This window comes from Saccopteryx bilineata, chromosome 8, assembly GCF_036850765.1.
Source record: "Saccopteryx bilineata isolate mSacBil1 chromosome 8, mSacBil1_pri_phased_curated, whole genome shotgun sequence".
Classification (NCBI taxonomy): Eukaryota; Metazoa; Chordata; class Mammalia; order Chiroptera; family Emballonuridae; genus Saccopteryx; species Saccopteryx bilineata.
The window spans coordinates 48,781,007-48,807,776 of record NC_089497.1 but is presented as its reverse complement, the minus strand read 5'-3'; the positions used below and the strand labels follow the sequence as shown (position 1 = coordinate 48,807,776).

The following is a 26,770-nucleotide window of genomic DNA, read 5'->3' as shown; positions in this document are numbered from 1 at the left end:
GCAGATTTAAAGTTATTTGAACTTAAATGCCTCTCAAAATAAGCAGGCTAGCCCAATTTCTTAGGATTCAAGTATGTGCCCCCAAGCTGGTATTTTAGGATGATCCCCCAACTCAAGGCCACTCCACCCAGGGGTTTCAATGAGAAGAGGCAGTGTTCGGGACACCTGTCCTTCCAGGATACCTGATTACTTCTCCTCAAAGCTGAGAATCGAACCTATGCAGGACAGGGGTGTGTGAAAATAGAAGGCCTGGGTTCACAGGGAACTGGCTGGGGTTTCTGGATTGTTGTGTATTCATCTTATCCATTCCTAAAATAACAGTTAGGTTCAGAGAAAGTTATTCTCACACACAGATACCTCAGTACTGCAGTAGGAAATGAATCATATTTTATATTCCTTGAACATTTTACTATTTTCAAAACACACTACTTCTTCTGTGTCCATTATCTTGTCAGATCTTTACCGCATGGGCAAGCTGGAGAGGTATATCTCCATTTGACAGATGAGAAAGTTTAGGCTCAGAAAGGTGAAGGGGACCCCGAGCAGTCACATTATGAACATATACATCTTCTCATCCCCAAACCCAGAGCTGTAAACATGCAGGTTGTGTACATAAATCACGCATCCTAGTGAGCAGGAAGTAAAGGCTACAGACTTGGCGCTGCTGGTTCTGTGTCTTTGGGGAACTTCAGTGTCCCCATGATACAGCCGGTGGAATAACTCCGTGCTTCATCTAGCTCACAAGACTGTGAGGGCCCACTGAGATGATCTGGTGAAAGCTCTCTGTAAGGTGCCACCGAAAGGTTAGTTGCTCCCCCACCCCACCCCCCAACCTTGGCAGGTTCTCTGTCTTTCTATTAACTTGGACCTCACTTTCACAAACCAAAATAAAATTTCTCTCTCACACTTTGTTGGTATTGTGTAAGTCTCTTACAAATGTCAGCGGGTAGAAAGAGCAGCCAGCTAGACATGCTTTTTTATAACCTCAAACCCAAGTTCTCTCGCTCTCTCTCTCTGCCCATTTCAGAGATTCAAGGATGCACTACCGAAGATTTTCAAGACTGCTCAGTCTGAACCCTGAGCAGTGGCCATAAAGACTGTGGGTCCAGCTGATGTGTTAGGAAGGGTTTCAAGGTGTGTGTGCACGGCGGAAGCCGGGCCTCTGTGCAGTCATCACAGGACGCGGTCTGTCATCTCTTTGGCAGAATCAGAACCTGAATTTGGCATGTTCCTCTGAGTCATCTGTCCTCTACAACTACGTTCCAAGGATGACTTTGTACAATCAAAGGGCCGTTTCATTGTTTTGGGTTTTTTTTTACCTCTTTTATAGGAATTCAAAATTAGGTCTAGGCTCGTACAGATGAGGGCCTTACGCAGGACACCAAGTTGCAGAGGACAAAAGTTGTTTGAAGAAAACAAAATCAGAGCAAAGAAAGAAGATACAGGGAATATATATGCTTTCACAAAATGAAAATTCCTTACTGTCTTTTCAAAGTATAAACATTATACATGTTCATCATTTAAAAAAAAATTCAGACAACACAGCCGAGTATTCAGAAGAAAGGGAAAAGCATCCATTCAGAGAAAGCCATTGTTAATGTTTTGAATATATTTTTCCAGACTTTTTCTTACATGTAGTGTTACCAAAATGGATTTATGTTGTATATGCTGTTTTGTAAACTTTTTAGCTTAAAATTGTTGAACATCTTTCTTGTCAGTAAATATATGACAAGTTGCACAATAAAGGATATTTTTGTGAACCTTTGAACCAGTTGCACAATAAAGGATATTTTTCTCAAGCTGTGTGGTAGCCTTAGGACTCTTCCTTCCATCCTAAAGGCACCATCATCTGAGCCTCTCCTCCCCTCTCAGAGATCCCTGATGCTGGATGATTCTGAGAAACATGCTGACCTAGTAATTCTGGCCAACACCCACAAGCAGCCAGAAACATCGCCAGGCCAGCTGTGTCCTCTCAGGCAAATTATTCTACTTTTCAGGGCCCCAGGTTCTCTGTGTGTTAAGTGAGAGATTGGGGTAGCGAGTTTCTAAGATTTTTTTCAGCTCTAATATGACACGTTAGCTTCTAGTTCATTTCCCTGTTTGCCTTGGTCTGGGATGTTCCTGGTGGTGAGTGACAGGGGCAGCCTGGGAAGCCCCAGCTGGGCACCTGCAGGCTGTACTGAAGGCCCTGAAGAACCTGTACTGGTAGTGGATCCTGGAAGCTGGCAGAGTGGGAAGCATCAGGGTGTGTGGGAAGGTTACCTTAGGAAAATAGCTCTCCTGATTTCCTTCCAATATGGTGGTTGGTAATGTCTACACGGAGGGATCAAATTCACAGCAAATCAGTAAACACAGCCCTTGGGGCTATTCTGCCCTCCTTGAACTTGTGTCTAAACTGCAGAATGATTGCAGTAATTGTTTTCCATTTAAAATGTCCTCTTGCATACATTATGTCATTTAGTTCTCATTCCTGTCTTTTTGATGAGGAAATTGAGATTCACAGAGTGTGATGATTTGTCTAAGATCAGATGACAATTGTTTGCTGAATGAAGACTTAACCCTAAGCTCCACCAGTGGATCTCTCCTTCGCCTCCACAGTCTCCACATTGGATACACACAGACACATGACAGATGCACCTGTATGTGCAAAATATTCATGCAAAACATATCCCTCTGTCCCCACTCTACCACCTGCGTTGCCCTTCCCTGGATCCATGTACTCATTCAAAACATATTTAAGAACATTACGCCAGGCACCAGTGATAAAATGATAAAGCAGGAGACAAAGCTCCTGATCGCACGGAGTTGACCCAGCGTCATCTAGAGTTTAGAATGAAGCAGCGACAGACGGGGGTGAGACTGGTGCGTTTAGTGTGATAAGAGCAGTAGTGGGGCAGTACAAGGTGGGATGGAAGCACCCAACCCTTCCTCACAGGGCTCAGGGAAGGCTTCCTGGAGGCTGAGATATCCAAGCTGAGACCAGAAAGATGAGTTGGAGTTGGCAAGACCGGAAGTGCCGCTAAAGAGAGAGGGCATGTTCTACACAGAGGGAGGAGTGTGTACAAACACTTGGTGCCAAGAGAAACACAGCACTTTGGAGGAACTATGAGAAGTACAGTGTGGCTGGGGAAAGGGCCAGGGGGGAGGTGGTGTCCACAGAGGCTGCAGAGGAGGCAGGTGTCTGAGTGTGATGGGCTGGTAAACCTTGTTGGTATTTATGGAGTTGATTTTGTATTGAGGGCATTGGGAAACCATTGAAGGGTTTAGTGAGTGACACTGGTGACAAGCTCTTTTTAAGACATTCTCCTCTGCCCATTGTAAGAATCTATGGTCATAATGATTTCTGATCCTACTTTAAGATATACTCAGGCTACAGTTTCCACATAAAGGTAGATGTTTGACTTCAGGATACTCTTCGTGTTTGGGCTGCCATATCTGTTTTATCGGCTTTCGCCAGTCATCCTGGAGCACCGTGGTTTGTGCCAGGTTGGCTCAGATGATCAGTGCATTGTGATCATGATGCCAGGGGTACACCAGTGTGTGGACCAAACAGCCCTAACTGTTCCCTGCTCCCAACCTCAGTCTTAACCTGGGTCCTAGACTGCAGCTGACAGAATATGGATTGACCAGCCAACATCCCTCAGAAATATTGGAAAAGTTTACAGTACAATTAGAAGTATGTTGGTTAGGAAATTCCACCTACATCATAAGCAAAGGAAAGCAATATAGAGAACAGAAATTGTTAATGAAAATGATGCAAGGCTCATACGACATGACAATAAATACCAAATCAATCGATTAATATTTAGATGAGAAGAGAAGCTTTATCGGAATTTGAAAATGGGTAAGATTTCTGTATAAAGAAATGTTTAAATAAATTATAGTATTTTTAAAGTGTATATATATTTGCTCGTATATGTACAGACTATCCACAGAAAGCTTAGAAAATTAATGGCAGTTGCTTCTGAGTGAAGAACAGGATACTAAGGATAGGGAAATGGAGGAGATTGTTTGTTATACCTTTTTGAGACTTAAAAAATTTTTTTTGACAGAGACAGAGTCAGAGAGAGGAACAGATAGGGACAGACAGACAGGAACGGGAAAGAGAGGAGAAGCATCAATTCTTCATTGCAGCATCTTAGTTGTTCGTTGATTTCTTGTTCATTGATTGCTTTCTCATATGTGCCTTGACTGGGGGGCTATAGCAGAGCAAGTGACCCCTTGCTCAAGCCAGCAACCTTGGGTTCAAGCCAGCGACCTTTGGGTTCAACCAGCGACCATGGGGTCATGTCTATGATCCCACGCTCAAGCCAGCGACCCCACATGCAAGCTGGTGAGCCTGCGCTAAAGTTGGATGAGCCTGTGCTCAAGCCAGCAACCTCAGAATTTCGAACCTGGGTCCTCTGTGTCCCAGCCCAATGCTCTAGCCAATATACCACCGCCTGGTCAGGCACCTTTTTGAGACTTGTACACTTTGAACTATGGGAATCTGATATCTGATTTTAAAAATAAAATTAAACTAAAACTATCCATTCAGCAGAATCCCATGCAGTGATTAAAAAGAGTGAGATTGAGCAATAATTACACAAATGGATAGTTCTCCAAGATCTCCTATTATTTAAAACAACACACTTCGTAACATATGTATGTATGTTGTAACTTCATCTTTGTGGGAGAAAAAACAAAGTCATTCAAAGTGTGTATTTTTTAGTATATCCACAGAGAAAGGTCTCTATGCTGTTCAATACAGTAGCCACTAACCATATGTGGATATGTAAATTTAAAATAACTAAAACTTAAAGTTCAGTTATTCTGCAGCACTAGCCACACTCAAGTGCTAACAGCCACATGCGGCTGGAGGCTGCCATATTGGACAGTACAGACAGAGCACACTTCCCTCATTACAGAAAGTCTGCCGGCAGAGCTGGTCTAGATGAAGCAAGCCCAGACCGTTAACTGATGAACGGGACTGCAAGGATATGAGAAGGGACTTTATGCTTTATAAATCTCTGTATTGTTTGATTTCTTTGTTTCTTTTTCTTTTCTTTTTTTTTACAATTACTTTTATAACTTTACAAGAGAAGAGGATGGCTTGCACATGTGGCAGTTCTTTATTCCTCATCAAAATCTCATCCTGCATTTTGGCATGACTCCTGCCATTCCACTCAGGAGTCAAGAGGTGGCAGGGCATTGCCAAAGAAGCTATTCTGGTAAGGGGCAGTGGAGATGACCACTGTCCCGAGTGAATGCAAGTCTGGGTGGGGCCCTGCAGGCAGCAGCAGACCATGGTGTTAGGTGCACTCCTTCTGGGCCCCTGCTTTTCAGTCACAACAGACAAAATCAGTTTGAGGACCTGCCAGCAGGAGAAGCAGAGGCTGAAGTATTTTTGGAGTTCTGGAATCCAGCAGGGGTGAGGTAGGCACTGGACAGGGAGGCCCACCTCCAAGGGACCCCAAGGTGTCCTCATAAACAGGACCCAGGAGGTAAGTTTGGGGAGGACATGGGTCTGAGGAGACAGCCATCCCAATAGAGGACTCAGAGCACACAGAGCCAGGCTCACCATAGCGCCTAGTATGAAGGATGGATCTCCTATCAGCTTCATGGTTTCTCAAACTGAATGAATGACTAGGATGAAGAGAAAGCCAAGAGAGAGAGATGGAATAGAGCAGAAGTGTGACCAGTGGGCAGGTGGGAAGAAATAAAATGTTTCACCTCAAAACTTGGCTATGGAATGTTAAATACTGCTCTGGTTATCAGCCACAAGACAGATAGAAATGAAACTCCCTAAGATTATAAATCAACGGAATCAACTCAGAAACTCTGGCCGGTAGCTGCTTAGGGCACTAATTTTTCCTCCACTTGGAGGAAGTTTATTCCTAGACCAAGTTTTTCTCAACAGTTACAGCAAAACAGCAAAAAGGACACAATAGCTTTAACTGTGGCTTGAGAGTCTTCTTCCTTTATCAATCTGTTATTTAACCTGGTACATCTGTCATCACTTTTTTTTTTCCATGCAAGATTTAAAATGGTCATTTAATCAGTGATTTTCAACCTTTTTTGAGTTGCGGCACCTTTTTTACATTTACAAAATCCTGGGGCACACCACCTACCAAAATGACACAAAATGACACTCTAACACAGTACATATTATACATATAGTTAATAATATATTAATAGTTTCTAAATGTATTTATACTCACTTAGTGTGAAACCTGGGCCTGTTCAATGAACACAAAAGGGATATCCTGGCAGGAATGGTAGAAAGACACACACGAAGCTCTTCCTCAACAGTTCTCAGTCTCTCTCTGTTTTTAGTTTTTATCACAGTCAAGCTTGAGAAGCTCAGCTCACATAGATATGTGGTTGAAAACGGGAGCAATGTCAAAATAGCTTTGTTGGCCAGAATGGGGAACTCCTTGGCAACAGATGACCAAAAACTGTCCAAAGGAAGATCAGCAAACTTTAGCTTTAAAGTTAAATAACATTGTGATGCATTGTATATCACCCTCTGTGGGGGCCTCTTTTAAAAAGAAAAAGGTCAAATATCTATATACGCCATCAGGATAGATATAACCAGCTGAGGCTGAGGCTTCATCTAGTGGTGGCAACATTTACCTCCAGTACTGACCAGGATTAGAAATCGGGACCATGGGGAGGAGTAGCAGCTTCAACTACTCGCCGGGATTACACAATGACAAGTGTGCGGCAGCCCGAGTGGGGACCTTCCTGGGTGTGGATGAGAGGCGGCCTACTATTGGTTCATCGCTAGTGGTCGGGATGAATCCTAGAGGGTGATTGGTCAGTGAGCATTCCCTGTGCCTCCACTCTTCCTGTCGCTGATAGCTGAAGGGATTGTGAGGGGAATGTTTATGTTCAGATGGAGGCGGCTGGCGGCGGGCTGGATAAATAGCCTCCGCGGGCCGTAACCGGCATGTGGGCCATAGTTTGGGGACCCATGTTTAATTTCCCCACGGCACACCTGACCATGTCTCATGGCACACTGGTTGAAAAACACTGATTTAATAAGCCATTTGTTCCTATAAATCTAGTCTGGGCACATAGCTACATAGCTGGCTCACACATCACCCCTGTTCTCTTTGTTCTTTGAGAATGACACTCCTGTCATACTGTTTTACACCTCAACGCCTTTGTAATAATAAATATAGTATATTTATTATTCCCTCTGTCTAGAAAATCTTCCCTTTGGGCAGAGATGACTCAGATTCCATTCATCTTAGAAGATCCAGCTCCTCTGAATCAGCATTAACGTCATCCACTTCCTATCATGGTTCGTGTGAGAATCAGTTGAGGATGTGTCTCCTGAATGAGATAGTGAGAGTCCCCACAGGGACAGCTGCTGTCTGTTCACTGACATGTCTATGCCTGGGACATGGTAAGTGCTTAGTAAGTGCCAACATCCAGCTCTTTCTCCCCTCCCCTAATCACCATCCTCGTCCTTTTATTCGTATTACTAATGTCTACTGAGACAACCGTGCACTCTAGGGAAAACTGATTGTGGTGTGTTGAGTAATGGATCCCCAAAGAGGTTCATGTGCTTATTTCTGGAATCTGTGAATGTTGCTTTAAAAGCTAAAGGGATTTTTACAGATGTGATCAAGCTAAGGATCTAAGATAAGAGGATTACCTTGGATTATCTGATGTAATCACAGGGTCTTTATAAGAGACACAGAAGAGCAAAAAGAAGGCCAGGTGAGGACGGAGCCGAGGGAGCAAAGGTAATGTGATGAGGGGACAGCCTGTAGAAGCTGGAAAGGCAAGGAGATGGATTCTCCCGGGGACCCCTCCAGGAAGGAACCAGCCCCTACAGACACCAACACAAGATGAACAGAGAATCGTCCCAGTCTTCAATAAGCTCATTTTCTTCCTACTCAAAGGAGGAGACAATTTAGAAACTGTGACAGTGGCTGGACCTGAGAGGTAATGAAGTTCCAAACTTCACCATCCTGGCCTGACCTGTGGTGGCGCAGTGGATAAAGCATCGACCTGGAATGCTGCGGTCGCCGGTTCAAAACCCTGGGCTTGCCTGGTCAAAGCACATATGGGAGTTGAAGCTTCCTGCTCCTCCCTTCTCTCTCTCTCTCTCTCTCTCTCTCTCTCTCCTCTCTAAAATGAACAAAGTCTTGAATAAATAAATAAACTTCACCATCCTGATCACCTTCCTAAATGTATGACTGTGTATGAGCTTTCGTCCTCAAATGGAGCACTGAGAAATGAACACAGATTCAACCCATGAAAGTGCAGTGTGAATCCCTTGATACATATGCTCAACTGCCTAAGATGAACAGATCTCATTTAATCAATGGTCAAAATACAATTGTAAGCAAAGAAATAGGCATATGTGAAATGTCACATAAGCCAGCGAAAACCAAGCCTTGCATTGTTCTATCGATGATGGAAACCGCTCCTTTTCCAGACTTACTATCCTCCTGATGGAAACTCTATCAATGGAAACTACAGGTTTAGATGGCTGTCACTGTGACTAGCCTTTTGCCATAACCCTTGGGTTTTAGCTTATTTTCTTTTTCTGATCACTAAAAAAAAAAAAAAAAAAAGTAAAATCTAGAAAGTCTGCCACAGTCCCACTCCAGAAATATTTATCAATAGATAAGAATCTTAAATCTAGCATTTTATGCATTCAACTAAAGAAAATAAATAATTGCGTGTACACAAGAGAATTTATAAAAAGAGAAGAGCCCCGAGAGACATATAGGGCACCTTGAAATACTTGTTTCCGATTTTCTCAACTTCCACATTACTTAGGAACTACACTCTGAGTAATGAGGCTGAGCTAGGATATGATTTCCAATCACTAAGGAAATAATAACCATACTTAATACTTATGGAAGGTTTACTAAATTCAGGCAGTACACTAGTTCATTTAATCCTCATAATGACTCTGTTCAATAGGTATTATTATTGTTGTCACAATACTCACTTTAAAGATGAGGAAACCGAGGCACAGAGAGGTGTGGAAGCTTGTCCATGGTCACAAAGCTAGCATGTGGTAGAGCTGGGACTGGAACCAAGGAGGACTACCAGCAAAAAGCCAGATGCTAACCACATTATTATACTGTTTTTTCAGAAGAAAGGATAATTGATGTTACTAAACTGAATTTATTAAGGCAGAAAAGCAAACTAATGGATTACATGAAGATTTTTAAAAATAAGGATCAGAACAAAAGCGCTTTAAGAAAGTTCAATAAATTCAGACATCACATCCCCATGAATAATTTTAAGAGACCTTTTCCCCCTCAGTTTAAATAGTAAAAAAAAAAAAAAAAAAGTTCATTGTTGAAAATTTGAGCAATGTATGTGAAAAATATAATAAAGAAAATAAAAATCATGTATTTTCATGTAATTGCTTCTTTCTGTGGGCTAACTCAAGGTTTTTCAAAGTAGGCCAAATATATCAGAATCACCTGGAGTTCACCTTAAAAACCGTGGCTTCCTGGGCCCCACCTCAGCCCTACAAAAGCAGACGCCCCGAGGGACCAGCCTCAGAATGTCCACACGTGGTCGCCCTGGACGCTTGCAGCCCAGTCCACTGCAGGACTCATCCTGTGGCCTCGCATCATCTCCACAAAGACAGATACTACAGGGCCTCTGCAAATGCCCACCTGAAACTTTTATTAGCTGTCCATTTTGTTTCAAGGAGTCTGAAATGGAATTTAAGGAGTTTTCATAATACTCCTTTATAGTGTGCTGATACTGTACTAAATTTAACTACTATTTTTAAATTTTGAAATTAAAATCTAAAAGTAAATACTACATTTTTAGTAGTTCTTATGCGCAGTAAAGTCTGTGTGTCACTGCCCAAGGCTGAGAAAGAGAGGTCCAGAATTCCTGGACCCAGAATATAAAATTCATACTAGCCCCTCCCTCAAGACCCCCTGCCCCCATTCAATTCCTTTTGGAAACCAAATCATCTTTAGGGACAATACAGAAAGAGGAACTGAGGAAATCAGGTCCCACTTGAAAGTGGGGTGAGAAAAACCAGATCCTTGATGGATATATTTTCCTGACCTTCAGCTATAGGCTCTGCAGCCAGGAACCCCGAGCAGGTTGTGTGTCCTCAGTTCTAGTCCTGATTCAGAGCCCTGCATCTAGCCTGGCTTTTCCAGAAAGCAAAATGGCCCCTCTCCATTAACACCAGGCCCATGTTTTAGTTATTAGCCAAACAAAAGACTTTCCAAATATGGACCCAAAAGACCATGTGCACTTTGAAGGCCACAAAGAAGCTTAAAAAGCTAAAACTCATTAAACAGAAAACCAACAATTGACGCCAAAAAGCATGAGTCCTTAAAGAACAGAACAGCAAGACAAAAGCCAGAAAGAGGAACAAAAATATGCATTGTAAGGGAGGGGTAAGCAGGGAGGTGTAGATTTATATGGAAGAGTTGACATCATTGTTTCCCAATAATACTCAGCATGCAGGAAACAGATGGGAAAGAAGTGGTGGAAGGGGTTACTTATGGTAACAGGGCATGCTCTCTGTTTAGAATCCTGCCATTTGGAACCTAAATGTTTTACTTTGAAAAACTAAAGATGGGAACTCCATTGCCAGAAGTTTTATCAAAGTCTAAACCCTACTGAACTTATTACCTTGGCAATGCATGTGAAATGGAGCTGTGCATATTAGACCCCGATTTACTACTAGCATAGCTGCAGCTGTTTGGGTCCAGAGGAGACAAAGCCATGGAAAGGGAATTCAGCATCAGAAAGACACGTTTCGAGTCCTGCTTGTCCCATTTCATGGCTTGGTGACATTAGGCAAGTTTCTTCATCTCTCTGAGTTGGTCTACATATACAAAATGGGGGCCAGAAGCAAACTCTCCTCAGATAGTGGGGAGAAGTCAAGGTTTCACGTTTATGCCATAGAGCTAGATCTAATCAAAAAACATAAATAAGGTAATTAGTTAACATCATTTTTTAAAGTTGTATTATTTCTTTATTTTTTTTGTGTGTGACAGAGACAGAGAGGGACAGATAGGGACAGACAGACAGGAAGGGATAAAGATGAGAAGCATCAATTCTTCATTGCAGCACCTTAGTTGTCCATTGATTGCTTTCTCATATGTGCCTTGATAGGGTCTACAGCAGAGCGAGTGACCCCTTGCTTAAGCCAGTGACTTGGGCTCAAGCCTGCGACCTTGGGCATCAAGCCAGCAACCATGGGGTCATGTCTATGATCCCATGCTCAAACCAGTGAACCTCACACTCAAGCCAGATGAGCCTGCGTTCAAGCCAGCGCCCTTGGGGTTTCAAACCTGGTTCCTCTGCTACTGCCTGATCAGGCTAAAGTTGTATCTTTTAAAGAATTCCACATTCTCCAGGCCTTGGGCAGAGTATAGACATGATCAGTTCTTTTTTTTTTTTTTTTTTTTTTTTTTTCATTTTTCTGAAGCTGGAAACAGGGAGAGACAGTCAGACAGACTCCCGCATGCGCCCGACCGGGATCCACCCGGCACGCCCACCATGGGGCGACGCTCTGCCCACCAGGGGGCGATGCTCTGCCCATCCTGGGCGTCGCCATGTTGCGACCAGAGCCACTCCAGCGCCTGAGGCAGAGGCCACAGAGCCATCCCCAGCGCCCGGGCCATCTTTGCTCCAATGGAGCCTTGTCTGCAGGAGGGGAAGAGAGAGACAGAGAGGAAAGCGCAGCGGAGGGGTGGAGAAGCAAATGGGCGCTTCTCCTGTGTGCCCTGGCCAGAAATCGAACCCGGGTCCTCCGCATGCTAGGCCGACGCTCGACTGCTGTGTGATCAGTTCTCATTATCAGCTGTTCTACCTTCCCCTGAGGGTAGGTTCATTTTTCTGCCACTGAAGACAGTTTCTGTCACACCAGCCAGGTCCCTCTAAACAAGCTTGGCCACTATAAGTCAAATCTCCACCCGTTCCCCTACCCCTGTGCAAGAGGGTGTGACCAACCACAAGTGTCAGGCAAAACCATGTGGTTTCCTGTCTGGGGAAACCGATCACCCTCTCTTCCATATCTGTGTCATTCCTCACGGCCAGATGATGTTTGCTTATCATTTTATTGATTTCCCCCCTTACAAACAACCCACTCTATCTGCGGGTTCTCTCTCACCCAGCTGCCTCACGTGTTAACAGCCCTTGCTTGCACATCCTCCAGAGGCCCCCCGTTTCATTCTTTCTGTACTTCTTTTAGTTCCTGTGCCATCTTATGACTCTGAGCCCACTAGGCTGAGAGCAAGTTGAGAGCATCTTTTTTAACCCAACAGTGTCGAGCACATTAGCGTCCCATTAAATATTTGCTGCATTGAATTGAAAGCCCTGTAGAAGGATGGTTTCTGAATAAAACATAAAAAGAGCTGGGGAAAAGAAATATGCATAATTACACAGATTAGCTCAACTGTCTTTCAGGAGGGCTATAGATTTATTTATAGTTTGGCAGAACCCTACTTTGTATCTCAAACTGTTTTCTGGTGTCTCTGACAGTGACAGCTGGTATATGTTGCTTTTGGGGTGATGAGATTCACCTTCTCCCTCTGGGGGTGCTGGTGAGGGGGTCCCCAAAAGCATTTTGGGCGAGCAGGAGGCCATGGGTGTGGTACTAGGGCCTGGTACGCATCAGCCAAGCTTGCACTAGAACAAAGAGTGCCTGAGACCCAGAAACTCAGTTGGTTCTGGGGCCCCGCCAAGAATGTAGCTCATACCAAGGAGTGACTGGTGAAGCATTAGGAAAAGGCAGTGTTTCTGGGGCGTCCTGTGCAAAGCCGAGCTCAGTTCCTATAAGGGAGTAGCTACGAGTCGTCGAGGGGAACCTTAAACAATCTTAGATTCCTGACGTTTCAGCACATCAGCAATGTCTCCTGGGTCCGAGCTTCCTAGAAGGGATTTAACACTGGCTTCCTCAGCAGGAAATAAGGTCAATCAATCAACTGCTGTGGGCTGACCACCGGGCTCACCCAGAGAGGTGCTGTGAGCCACCAAATCTGTGTGAGCTGCTGAACACCACTGGCCTTCAGCAGAGCTCACCATTGCCTTGGACACACAAAGCCAGTTACAAAACAGGAACAGGTAGAATAAAGACCAAACTGGGTGCCTCTGCCTCTAAAGCAGAGGTGTTCTAAGAGAGAAAGAGGATTGTGGCTGCAGTGGGCAGGGAAGCTCCTGGAAGGAAAAGGCGGGGTCTGGCGGGACTTGAAAGCTGGTTGGTTTAGCACGGGTGTGTGTGCAAAAAGTTCCTTGCAGCGGGTAAAATGCTATGCAAATGTGAGTTATTACTATTAATGACTTTGGGTGGGGGAAGAACAAAGCAAAGGGAGCAAAAGCTATTTTTTGCAGGGTTTTTCTTTTCTTTTCTTTTTTTTTTTTTTTTACAAAGTTGTGGACTAAATGCCAAATTATGAAATATGCTATTCTGGGAGACTGTGTTCATGCCTAAGACTATGGCCTTGGGAGTGAGGTAGATCTGGCTTTAAATTCTGCCTTTCCTATCTCTATAATCCTGGGAAGTTATTTAACCTATTCCATTTCAGTTTTCTTCTGTGTAAAATGGCAATAAATAACCCAGTTTTACAATGTTGAAAATACTACTTTTGTGTACAAAGTGGCTAGCACCTAGTAAGCAATCCATGCAGATAGGAACTCTACTAATAAAAATAACAAGCATGTCTGATTTGAAACTCAGCCTTCATTTTAGGGTCTTCTTCCTCCTACTCCCTTGAGCCACTCAGCAACCTAATGTTCTCATCTTTCTCTATTAAAAGTTGCTCTTAGAAAAAAAAAATCTAGTACTAGTATCCTCTTCTGAACTGCAGTTAACGTGTATACCCCAGGGGTCCTTTATTTTAAGCCCTAGCTAAAATTGCATCCTGGGGGGAAGATTAAGAGGGACACAGGGTGCTATCTAGACTCCTGAAGTCCCACCAGGCTTGGCCCCACCTCAATAAGGACTTGAGGCCAGTCCTTTGAGGGAGGAAGACCAAGACTGGTTAAACTCAAGCGGAGCATTTGGGTTGGAGCATAGGGAGAAACAGCTCAGAAATTTTGCACCCATTAGCAAAAAGAAAACTAATTTGAAGGCTGGAGATAAATGGGAAAAATGCCACATGGGCTTAAATAAATGGGAAGCAATGAGTGAAAAACAAAACAAAGCAACAAAACAAACAGACCCTGGCCAGTTAGCTCAGTGGTAGAGCATTGGCCTGGCAAGTGTGTGTCCCAGGTTCAATTCCTGGTCAGAGCACACAGGAAAAGAGATCATCTGTTTTTTCACCCTCTCTATGTCTCCCTCCTCATTCTCTCTCTCTTTTTCTCTGTCTCTCTCTCTCTCCCTCTCTTCTCTTCCCACAGCATTGGCTCAACTGGTTCGAGTGCATCGGCCCAGATGCTAAAAATGGCTCCATGGAGCCTCCAACTCAGGTGCTAAAAATAGCTCAGTTGCAAGCATGGCCCCAGATGGGCAGAACATTGGCCCCAAATGGGGGTTACTGGGTGGATCCCCGTTGGGGCAGATGTGGGAGTCTGTCTCTCTATCTCCCTTCCTCTCACTTGGAAAAGAAGAAAAACAGCCTGGCTTGTGGTGGCACAGTGGATAAACCGTCGACCTGGAAATGCTGAGGTTGCTGGTTCGAAACCCTGGGCTTGCCTGGTCAAGGCACATATGGAAGTTGATGCTTCCAGCTCCTCCCCCCTTCTCTCTCTCTGTCTCTCTCTCTCTCTCTCTCCTCTCTAAAAATGAATAAATAAAATAAAAAAAGAAGAAAAACATACAAACAAAAGAAAACAAAGAGCAAGTAGGTCCATGTTCTTGGGCCTCAAGACTAGTGTGAGGATAGCATGCAGAGGTAAGTAGGGTCCTGAGACCCAGGGGCCAGTCTGGTCAGGCAGCTCAGCTTGTTCCATCTGCTGGAGGGAAGGAGCACCAGGAACCAGAGGGTCTATCTCTACTTTGTTCCACAAACAGTTAGCTACAATATCCAATGGAAAGGGGTGGGGGGCACTTTTTATCCCCAGACTAAGTCCTGGATCTTTCAGCCCCACCTCCTTCTTCCACCCGCTGCTGCAAAGTCCCAGGAACCTTTCTGCAGCGAGGTGATTTCCTGGGACAAACAGTCCTCAGCAAAAACTTCAGAACTGCCTTGGTCAATTTGCATTCAGAATGTGTTCTCCCCTCCTCCCTTCTCCCATAGGAAAGGTTTCCAGGTCGGCCCACAGCTCACAGATATCTAATGGGATAGGGGGAAAATAAAAAGAATGCATGAAAAACTACAGCTCTAATGGCACTGGAAAGCTTACCCACCACTGACAGCACTGTGGGAAAATGTGTTCCTAGTTTCAACATGTTTCCCTCTGCCCCAGCATAAGGCTCGGCCTCCAGCTCCCTCCTGCCCCAGCAGATAGTCCACTTGGCCCCAGGGCACCTCTGGGGGAACAGGGGAGTGGGCTTCCTCAGCTGTCCCAATGTCTGGGCCTGCCGAGGCTGGAAGGCATTTGGGCAGCTGCCCATGGTGGTGGGTAGGAGTGGAAGAAGGGGAAGGCTGTGTTTGTGGTCAAGGGGCTCTTGGCAGAGATCTGAAGAGTGGGCAAGAGGGAGGGATGTGGGCAGGCGGAAGTAGCTGTTTCTATTCTCTGTGTGGGTTGTATGTCATCTCCAGAGCACACACACAGAGTAAGTTACAGTTTGGCTTGAGTTTGCTCCAGGTTTAAAAGTCTCAGTTCTCTTCTCCTGGTCTTCCTGTTTCCCTCTGGGAGCCCAGCTTTGGGGATGCCCCTCTAAACTCAAGTCCACAGGTTGCTGTTCTGTCTCCACAAACGCCACCCCCAGGCCAGATCATTTCCAGTTCCCTGTGGTCTAGGACTGGCTGGAGACCTTTCTCAGATCTTTCTGAGGGCCCTTTAGTTTCACGTTGACATTTCTTTCTTCCTATTGGACACTGATGGTCTGGGCTGGAAAAACCCTGCACGAACTGGCCTCTCCATTCAGCAGGGCAGCCAATCTGCTTCCTCCTCGTGACTGATTAACCCATCTGACCACATCATTTACTCACTTCTTTGGAGCCCTCGTTCATTCAGTCATGGATGGTAAGTACACTGCTTACCAAAAAATAGGGGATATTTTATCGCTTCATATTCATTTTGAAATATCCCCTAATTTTTGTGAGCAGTGTAGTTATGCTAGGGCAAGACTAGGATGTTAGGATAATAATAACTACATATATCGATTATTATCTGCATCCCTTCTGCTAAGTGCTTTGCCCATATTAACTCATTTATCTTCACATCAGTCCTCCTATCCCCATTCCACAAAGGGGAAACTGAGGCCCGGAGTTGGTAACTAACTTGTCACTCAGCTGGGGACAGGCAAAGTTGGGCTTCCATCCCAGGCAGTGAGATACTGGAACTCCTAACAGGAGCTCCCAGTGGGAGGATCGGGAAGGCTTTCAAAAGCAGCTGAGACTCAAAGGAAGGATGAAGACTTCGCCAGGGAAGGTGTGATAATGATGTGCAGGCAAGATTCTGGAAAGGGATCAGCTAAGCCAAACACACTGTCCAGCCCTGGTTCTCCATTTGTTAAATCTTATCTTGAACAGAAAAATATTTACCTTCTTTGCAAAGACTTTGCTCCTGTTTATGTTTGGGTATCTCATTTATTTAATCGTGGACAAAAGCCTTCACAGCTTTCTCCTTCAGTTTGCACTTCAATCATGACAGCCAATTTCAAAACTGAATTGGTTTCTGAAAGTTTGTCCCCATCCCTTAGACTGTAAGTTTCTTGAATCTGGGATGCATGTTTCTTTCTCTCCCACAGTACCTAGCACAGTGCCTTAGTACATATTCATTAAATAAATGGACAATGTGAGAGACTGATTTGGACTCAGAAACATAGAACAGCTACATCTAAAGGTGCCCCTTGCCTTATCCTTGGTCTCTGAAATAATGGGACTATATTACTCTCATCAAACTTAAAGTTATATTTATAATGGGCATTTTTGTATTTGCTATGAACCTTTTGTCATCCCTCAAATCAAATATATATTTTTTCTTTCTTTTGCAATCTAATAACAATGAGAAAAAAATCTTCAGGAAGAAAAAGGCTCACAATTCTTCTCAAACAGAAGATGTGCCTTCAGAAGGTGCATTTTGAACGGTCTAGGGCAGGGGTCCCCAAACTTTTTACACAGGGGGCCAGTTCACTGTCCCTCAGACCGTTGGAGGGCCACCACATACAGTGCTCCTCTCACTGACCACCAATGAAAGAGGTGCCCCTTCCAGAAGTGCGGTGGGGGCTGGATAAATGGCCTCAGGGGGCCATAGTTTGGGGACACCTTATCTAGGGGCTCCTTATCTAGGCTGAAAATAGTCTGTAAACCCCTGTACTGCAAGCAGTGGTTCTTAACTCTGCCTGCATTTCAGAATATCTAGTTTTAAAACATACCCATGCTGTTGTGGCTGGGTAGCACAGTTGGTTAGAGCATCATACTGATACACCAAGATTGCGGGTCCAATCCCTGGTCCAGGCACATATAAGAATCAACCAATGAATGCATAAATTAGTGAAACAACAAACTGATGTTTCTGTCTCGCTCACCCTTCCGGTCTCTTTAAAATCAATCAATCAATAAAAATAAAATAAAAAACAAAACAAAAAACAGACCTATGCCTGGGCATCAAGAGATTTTTATTTAATTGGTCTGAGAAGGGGCCCGGGCATCAACTTTTTTTTTTTTTTTTTTAAGGTCAGTCACGAAGCAGAAGAGGCTTCCTGACAGTGCTCTCTCACTGGTCCCTTGACATCTCCCAGCACTGCTGGAAGACTCATCACACTTGGGTCAGAGGAGAGAGGTAGGAAATGCTTGTGGATGCACTGGGGCCTCTCAGTCACGGGCAACAGAATGATGTGGTTTTCATTACACAGCTGCAAGCAAGGGTCTTCGTACACAGCGGTTAAAAAGAAGAAAAAGAAAACTACTATTTCAGCATTAGCAGTGAAGAAGGGATGCTCTTCTCCCTCTATTCCAGACAGGAAGGGAAAGTTATCTGGTTCCCAGGGGATAGCTGGGGGTTGGGGCAGCAGCCACCGAGCTGCAGGGGAAGCGAAAGAGCCTCCGGCCAAGTTGGCCAGGAGCAACCTCATGCCATTCTTGGGTGTTTTCATCAGGCTGCAGAGAAGTGGTTAAGTAAGCAACAGGGGGCCACTGTCCTTCATATCAGGCCTGTGTGCAGCTAGGGACGATCAACAGCATTGTCTGAACTTGGCGTCTATGTGAATGCCCACAGAAACTGTACACACAGTTTAAGTGTGTGTGTTTTTCTAAGGGAAACGGTTTCTGTTTTTCATCAGCTTCCTAAAGATTAAGGATGACAACTGGCCCTGAGCAACATCCGCTCTAAGCTGAACACCTATTTGTCACCCACACACTCTGCCCTGTCAGATTTGTACAACTGAAGCAGGGCTAGGCCACAGCTAATTACAGAAGAAGATGACATTCACCCTCTGTGCGCGGCCTCAAGGGTATTATCCCCACATTCAGGTAATCTGAGCATGGCTAATTGTCACCAACTTTGTCATCCACCCCAAGTCGGGTCTTTCCCTCCCTGTCCAAGCACAGGGGCTCTCTTGGTTTCCCTACATCTCTGTTCTTCCCTCTGCCTTGTACTCCCGGACTCGAATCCATTTTTTTCTCTGTCTCTACCCAGGTCCATCACTGTACCTTTGCCCTCTAAGGTTAAGTAACCATGATGTCAGTTTTCCAAGATCTTCCCCAGCCTTCTAGCTCCTTGTTACCACAATGACTTGTCACCCTCAGGGTTCTGGGCTGAACTTTCAAGGTGATGGGCAAAGGGTGCAGTGTCCTGGAAGCAGAGTCCAGGCCTTGGACTTAATTATCTAAGTCCCAGAAGGAGGACACATTGTTTCAGAGAAAACATTAGCACTGACTCTGATGCTACACTATAACAAAAATAAGAGGCAACTACCTAACTAGTTTTAAATACGGGCCAAAAGAAATCCTAATTAATTTACAAAAGCAATTTATTATGTGTGCCTAATTCCCACTATGGCACAATAATGGTGCATGAATCGTTAAGTAGGTCAGTTGCCCTTAATTTCAAAACTGAGCTCTATTCAGGTATGTCAGTCAGTCTTGAAAGTTTGCTGATTCCGTGGCAGGGCTGTCTGCTTTCAGTTGGGGGGGGGGTCATAAGAGGAGAATGTTTGCCTAGCCCTGGAAGCCAGAGCGGGGAGAGGAGCCTGACAGGCCAGGGCCCTCTGCATCCTTCAGGATTAACTGTGTCACCTTAGGCAGGTCAGTCTACCTCTCTGGACTTTCTCCCCTCCTTTCCAGGTCAGAGAACACTGGGGAGATTGGTTTTCAATTTTTTTTTTCTTTGTAACTCCCTTTTCTTTTTTTTCCCCCCAAATGAAACAGACGCAACTCAAAAATATAAAGCAAGTGAAAGAAAAGCTGCCTAAGGCTGCTTTTGAGGTGTCTTCACAGAAGCCTGTGTTCCTGGCTTATCCTATGAACTAGGACATTGTAAGAATGGGGGTAGGACTGCCAAGTGCCACCGTGCAACTCTCACAGCTGTGGAGGGAGGGCTCAGAATAATACCCACATGTGCAAGGTAGCATCTCAGGGGCATTGATAGTATACCTAGAATGCCCCTGCAAAAACATATGGATGGAACATTTATTCTGAATTTCTGAGGGTAGTGGTTAAGATAAATACTTAAGATCTCGCACTTTCATGAAAAATAAATAAATAAATAAATAATACATACAAACATACATACATACATACATAAAACTAAGTCCAAACCGTTTGATTTCAAATATAACTCTTCAGATGGCTGGAGAGGATGAACTGAATTGACTGAGTTATGTCTCACTTTCAAAAGAGGCAGTTTTGAAACCTGTGGTCCCCCAAGCTCTAAAATACTAAGCCATTTGTCCTAATGACACAGCTGGCTCTGAGCTCTAGAATACCACAGGAATATCACACCACTGCAAATTACTAGGCGGTGCTCAGTCTAGAAAAAAACCGGAATTGAAACAAAAGCCTTGCACTGTTTCTGAGATGTACATTTGATATGAGCTAATCAAGGCGTTTTTGAGATTATTTCGCTGGAGGCAGAATTATTCTGCACAGTTAAGCAGTCCTGCAGTTAACCCCTTTGTTGTGTCTACGTATAAACACACCACCCAATACAGTGGACAATTTTCTCCCTCACTGAAGTCTCCAAAGACAAGGCCTTTTGGTAAAAGGTGAATGCGGGGCTAGTCAACCTTACAAAAGAAGTCATTTAATGCTCAATTTCCCCAACTTTCCTATGATTAAAAACTTCTAGCCTCAAATGCTGTTATTATATTTTAAATTTTCTTTCCCCTCCCCCAACAAATCCTACTGGGCAGGATTCCTTCTATTTTTTTTTTTTCCAATCTGACTTTGAAAACAGCGACCCTCTCCTCTTCTCTTCCATGCCCTAAACTCTTAGAATCAGTGCCTGCTGACCTTTCTCCAGCACTCTTCCTGTCTGACACACCAAACGCTGGTCTGAAAGCTAAGAGGAGGCAAAGGGTCTGGGCGGCCGGGTGAAGAGGAGGGAGGGAGGCACTATATATCTGGCATCAGTTCAGAAATTCAGAAAATGTTTGTGCAACCACTCCCCCAGCCAGGATCCACCGCACCCCCTGCCTCCCAGCACGTTAATAAAAAAAGATGTGAGCGATGAAACTGGAGAGCTCAGGAGGGACACTCAAGGTGGTCATATTGTGAATGCAGAAAAGTCCCACTGGTCACCATCCCACATGTCCAGACCTCATCCCTCCTCTCTTATATCCACAGTTGGTGATCAAGATCTCTAGGGCTCCCACCCAACCCCCCAGAAGTAGCCAGTTAAACAGGAGCAGCACCGCCCATTAACGGCTTATGTGGGACAAACGGAAGGACTGACACCATCTCTGCACGTCGGGGTGGCAGCACTATGCACCTTAAGAGTCACATTGTTCTTAAAAAAAAAAAAAAGAAAGTAAAATGAGCACACAGGCCTGGAATACATTAACTTGTGAATTGAATCTAACACACCCGAGGAGAGCCCATCTGTCCCTCAAACAAAAAGAAGGAGGGAAAAGGAGAAGGCACATTACCATCTTGTCCTGAGCTTTCCAGATATTCGGTCAGGTCACAGCCAAAGGCACTGGTGGCTCCCTTTCGTTTCAGCTTCTGCTTGGCACCCTTGTTCTTCATGAGTTAGTCCCAAAGAGGCTGCCCCTCCGTGTCCCCCTCCCCTCTGCTTGGCACCGCGCCGGAGATCGTCTCCGGGGTTAGATCAGCCGCTGCAGCGCGGCTCTGGGGGGCCGCATGGGCGTCCGGAAGACCTCGGGCCGGGGGCAGTGCGCATGGACCCCGCGGGGCGGCGCGCAGCCTGCAATCCGCGGCGCGCTCCTCCAGGGCCGCGGTGCCGGGGGCCGTGCGGAGCTGGCGGCTGAGGGCCGGCTCGCTGGGGAGTGTCACTTCCTCACTTGGAGTCCCAGGGACTTTCACAGGCTCCTGCGGTGTCTTCGGGTGTTTTCCTCCCTTCGGGGAGGGCGGGCGAGCTCGCCTTTCCGCCTCTCGGGACGCCCAGGAACGGACGCGAGCGCGGGGAACGTGGCGGCCACGGGGGGCGAGGGGACAGCGCGGGGCTGCGTGGGTCCTCTTCCCGGCGGGCCCGCTGTCTTGCCTTCAGACGGCTTCGGTCAAACGAAAAGTAAGCATCCTGTCTCCCTCGCCCGCCCTCACGCCTCCCTTTTTTCCTGTCTTACAAATCCTAGGATCATCCAGCTCAGGAAACGCTGGAAGGAAGTTAGCGAGGGAGGGGGGCGGAGGGTGGAAATTTTTGGCAGCGCCGCGGCCGTGCGAGCGCTGAGCGGAGGAAGTAGGTGGGTGGGTTGAGGAGTGCGGGGTGGGGGGGGAACCCGCCGCGCGCCGAGCTGCTCCGCGGCTCCGGAGATAACCGGGCGGCTCGGAGGAAATCGCCGCTCTCCGCCGAGGACCCGCCGCCTTCCTGCGCCCCCGGTGGCGCTTTGAAGAGGCAGGAGGAGCCGCGCGGGCATTCTAGCTAGAAGGGGCTAGGTGGGACTGAAAAAAAGGTCCTGCCTTGTGTTTATCTAACTTGTCACCATCTCTTTGACACTTTCTATTTCGGTGCCTGCCTTCTTCCTGCACAAACCCAAAGAGTAATGACAGAAACCGAGACAGGGATTCCAACGGAGAAACTTGACAGGGCGCGGTTTCCGCCGGCCAATCTCCTCCTCCTCTTCGCGCCCAGGTACCCCTAACCCGGCTAGCGCCCCTCCTACGTGAGGGGAGGGTAGAGGCTGTGGCTTGGTAACCACTGCCCAGGAAATTAGAAATCTGGTCACAGATTCAAGGACACACACACACACACACACACACACACACGGCACACATGCACATATACATTACTGCCGTTTGCTAAATGGACGTGATGGGGTGATGGGAAGAATCCAAGATTTAAGGTGACTGATTGATATTATAGCATAATGTGGGGGGAAAAAAACAGTCTCCCAGCTTGTTTCACAATTTGTCTCAAGTTTTCATGAGGGTATGTTTCTTCTTTCCCAGTTGGATTTGAAATTCCTTGATTTCTGTGTACCCAGCGTATAGTAAGCACTCAAACTCTTGTGATTTAACCATTTGAAGTTTAGATCAGACTTCCTGTAAATTCAAATCCATACATAGGCTTGAGGGATAGGGACATTCAGACAGCTCAGATTGCTACCAAAAGCTTTATGTATAGTATTTTGATTACTGAATAACTTTACAGTCACTTATCTCCCTATGTATCATCATGACAGTTTGTGCATTTTGACTCTTGACCTTATCTCTTTATCAGAGGTCACAATTGATAGCCTGCCTGTAGAATCTGACCCACAGAGCTGTTTTGTTTGGTGCACTTCATGCTTTAAATTTTTTTAAAGTAATTACCAACATTAAACAGTTGAGAGATTTCACATAAGAGAGCTGAATTTCCAGCTTCTCTTGCGAAAATAAGAAGTTCTAGTAACACCGAAAGTGCGTTCCCATGTGGCAAGGACTGTTGATGCTAAGTTGTGTCAGTCCCCTTTGGAGGTACCTTATTTATTTATTTATTTATTTAATGGATTGATTTTAGAGAGGAAAGGAGAGAGAGATCAATTTCTTTTCCCACTCACCCATGCCTTCACTGGTTGATTCTTGCATGTGCCCTGACCAGGGACTAAACCCTGGCACATCAGGACAACACTCTAGCCAACTGAGCTACCTGGCCAAGGCCGGAAGGAGGCACCCTCTTTTTTTTTTTTTTTTTTTTGTATTTTTCTGAAGCTGGAAACGGGGAGAGACAGTCAGACAGACTCCTGCATGCACCCGACCGGGATCCACCCTGGCACGCCCATCAGGGGGCGATGCTCTGCCCACCAGGGGGTATGCTCTGCCCCTCCGGGCCTCGCTCTGCCACGACCAGAGCCACTCTAGCGCCTGGGGCAGAGGCCAAGGAGCCATCCCCAGCGCCCGGGCCATCTTTGCTCCAATGGAGCCCTGGCTGCGAGAGGGGAAGAGAGAGACAGAGAGGAAGGAGGGGGCGGGGGTGGAGAAGCAAATGGGCGCTTCTCCTGTGTGCCCTGGCCGGGAATCGAACCCAGTTCCCCCGCACGCCAGGCCAACGCTCTACTGCTGAGCCAACCGGCCAGGGCCGAGGCGCCCTCTTTAAGGAGAGGAATCTTCCAGTTTCACAGCCTTCATGGCCTGTCTTCCCCCCTTTGCACTTGCCTGGCCTCTGAAGCACTTGAGTTCTCAGCCCAAACTCTGTGTATAGTGTATAGTGTATAGTGTATAGTGTTCTGTTCATTTTCTGTCTGTCTCTCAGTGACATCAACACATTGCCCCAATCTTGGTGAGACATCTTCAAGTAACCACTGATTCATTTCTCACTTTCCACCCCCACCTCCGGGCTAATCCTGCCCAGACCTATGAGTCCTTCAAAATGCCTCTCCTGTGGATTGCTTCCTTTGAGGCGCATTCTGTGAATGTTCACTCCTCAGTTGTTAGACTAATTCTTAGAGGGGTTTGCTGAGTCTGGTCTCTTCCCACTTTATCTACCCTATGTACTAGAGGCCCGAGGAATCTTCTTGAAGTATTACTGTTGTTATTCAATATATGTCTGTTATGCTCAAAACTGTCAATGAGTCCCTGTTTCCTACTGCCAAGGCAGCAATTTCTAAGCCAGGGGTCCCCAAACTTTTTACACAGGGTACCAGTTCACTGTTCCTCAGACCATTGGAGGGCTGGACTATTAAAAAAAACTATGAACAAATCCCTATGCACATTGCACATATCTTATTTTAAAGTAAAAAAAACAAAACGGGAACAAATACAATATTTAAAATGAAGAACAAGTAAATTTAAATCAACAAACTGACCAGTATTTCAATGGGAACTATGCTCCTCTCACTGACCACCAATGAAAGAAGTGCCCCTTCCAGAAGTGCGGATAAATGGCCCGTAGTTTGGGGACCCCTGTTCTAAGCATTTTGGAAGCTCCTCGGAGGATATCTGTAGCGTATTTAGTATAATGGCTTGATCCTCCCTTTATTTATAGAGAAGTGTCTCCACATGATACTATAACTATTACCATTAGCATTTGTTTAGAAATTTACTATAGCAAAAATTTTCATATTTGTTATTTTATCTGAGCAACAGGATTTCATTACTTTGGTAGCAAAGGAGAGAGGCTGAAAGGGTACTTTTTCCCGGGTCTAGGCCCCCAGGGCACAGTATGGATGAAGTGTCAAGCCCCTTGCATTACCTTTTTAAGTCTTTCAAAATATTCTTTTAATTTTTTATTTTGAAGTAAATGCAGCTTATAAAAATTTGCAAAACTAATACTCAAAGAACCCCTATATATCCTTCACTCAGCATTCCCAAATTCACCCAGCATTCCCAAATATTAATATCTTTATTAATATCTTATATAACCAGAACACAATTTAAAAAATTTAGAAATTCATATTTACAGTATACAATAATAGTAATTAAGTAACACATTATTCAAATATGAATTAATTTTATTTTTTAGTGAGGGGGGCAGGCAGGGACAGACAGACAGGAAGGGAGAGACATAAGAAGAGTCAACTTGTAGTTGCCGTAACTTAGTTGTTCATTGATTGCTTTCTCATATGTGCCTTGACTGGTGGGGGGGCACAGCAGCTGAGGTAGTGACCCCTTGCTCAAGCCAGCGACCTCAGGGTTTCAAATTGGGTCCTTAACATCCCAGGTTGATGTTCTATCCACTGCACCACAGCCTGGTCAGGCTGAATTAATTTTTAATTACATATAATTTTTACTAAATAATGGCCTTTCCTGCAATAAAGTTCACCAGTTAGGCATGGATCAGTCATTTACAAGTAATTCTCAAAACGTTCCCATGTATAGCATTGGCTATGTACTAGATCCGCTAATCACTATCAAAACCCAGCATCTGTAGGTTGCCACAAAACACAGCTGTCTAGGTGAACCAGTAAAGTTAGTCACCACCTTGACACAGCCCTAAGATACTTCTATGCCTTACTGAAGATTCCCCAAAGGGACAACCATAGAATTTTCTATCTGGAACAGCCTGAGACATTTTGGTCCCTGATGAGTTGGATTCAAGTTGTTGATGGTTCAGCGTTGAGGTAATACTGAGCACTGGACAAAGCATCCATTATGCCTGGGCCGACTGAACACACCTTTCTTGAAATGTGTACATGGTGGTTGTTTGTCTCTATTTGATAATGCTCAATTATTTATACTTTATGGTGGGAAGAAATCACGATTTGTCAAGCTAGAATGAAGCCACATGATGACAGCCTTATTCAGAGAGCTGGAGAGCTGTCCCCTCCCCATTTGCTCTGTCCTCTCTCATTGCTGAGCATACCCTGTGATAGAGGCCGGACTTAAATCTTGTTCTGAACACTCTTTTTATACTTTTCTGTCTCTTTATTTCCTGTTTTTCTTTTTTGCCTTGTTTACTGTAAGATTTATACCTTTTTCTAAGTCTGTTGACAAATCAGATTTGGGTTCCAGAGAGTTTTTCCATTGTGCTATGGATTCCCTAGGAAGCAGGTTATATAGAGATAGTGTATGATTATTAACAGGACTAATCAAGCTATTTGGCAATAATTTGAACTATGTCTTTAGCAGATTATCATGGCGCAAAACCACTTCACTCACATGGAGCTCATGCAGAAGAGTTCTGTTGGTGCCTGTGATTTATCTTATCTGCAACTCTTTAAGACTGATGCTTGTTGACTTGACTTGTGGTGGCGCAGTGGTTAAAGCATTGACCTGGAACACTGAGGTCGCTGGTTCAAAACCCTGGGCTTGCTTGGTCAAGGCACATATGGGAGTTGATGCTTCCTGCTCCTTCCCACCTTCTTTCTGTCATCTCTCTCTGTCTCTCCTTTCTAAAATGAATAAATAAAATTTAAAAAAAGGCTGATGCCTATCAAAGTGTGCTATCTGCTTCCTTTATTCACCAAGTAGCAATCTTCTCTGCCCTAAATAAGTAGGTACAGAAGACAGAGTGCATACTGGGAAAGTTTAATGTCACCTGTGACCTAGCCTTTTCTTTTACCCAGTTTGTCCATAGAGTTAGCAAGCAACCGTTTAGAATTCTCTCCTCTTCTAGCACCTAACTAATTAAATACTCATATAATTCCTTGTCCATGGGCTGTGATTCATATTAATTTAGCTCATTT

General features: G+C 45.1%; 2 protein-coding genes across 2 annotated transcripts in view; one reads left to right on the top strand and one right to left on the bottom strand.

Moving 5' to 3' along the window:
* ARHGAP31 (Rho GTPase activating protein 31) overlaps nucleotides 1-21,273 on the bottom strand; it is a 121,021-nt gene extending 99,748 nt beyond the window's left edge. The window contains exon 1 of the mRNA XM_066241313.1: nucleotides 21,137-21,273. Coding sequence (XP_066097410.1) covers nucleotides 21,137-21,236 — 100 coding nt within the window. The 5' untranslated portion in view covers nucleotides 21,237-21,273. The remainder of the gene's footprint in view (nucleotides 1-21,136) is intronic.
* A 380-nt stretch (nucleotides 21,274-21,653) lies between these two features.
* B4GALT4 (beta-1,4-galactosyltransferase 4) overlaps nucleotides 21,654-26,770 on the top strand; it is a 63,550-nt gene continuing 58,433 nt past the window's right edge. The window contains exon 1 of the mRNA XM_066241319.1: nucleotides 21,654-21,738. The gene's annotated coding sequence lies outside the window, so the exon portion shown is untranslated. The remainder of the gene's footprint in view (nucleotides 21,739-26,770) is intronic.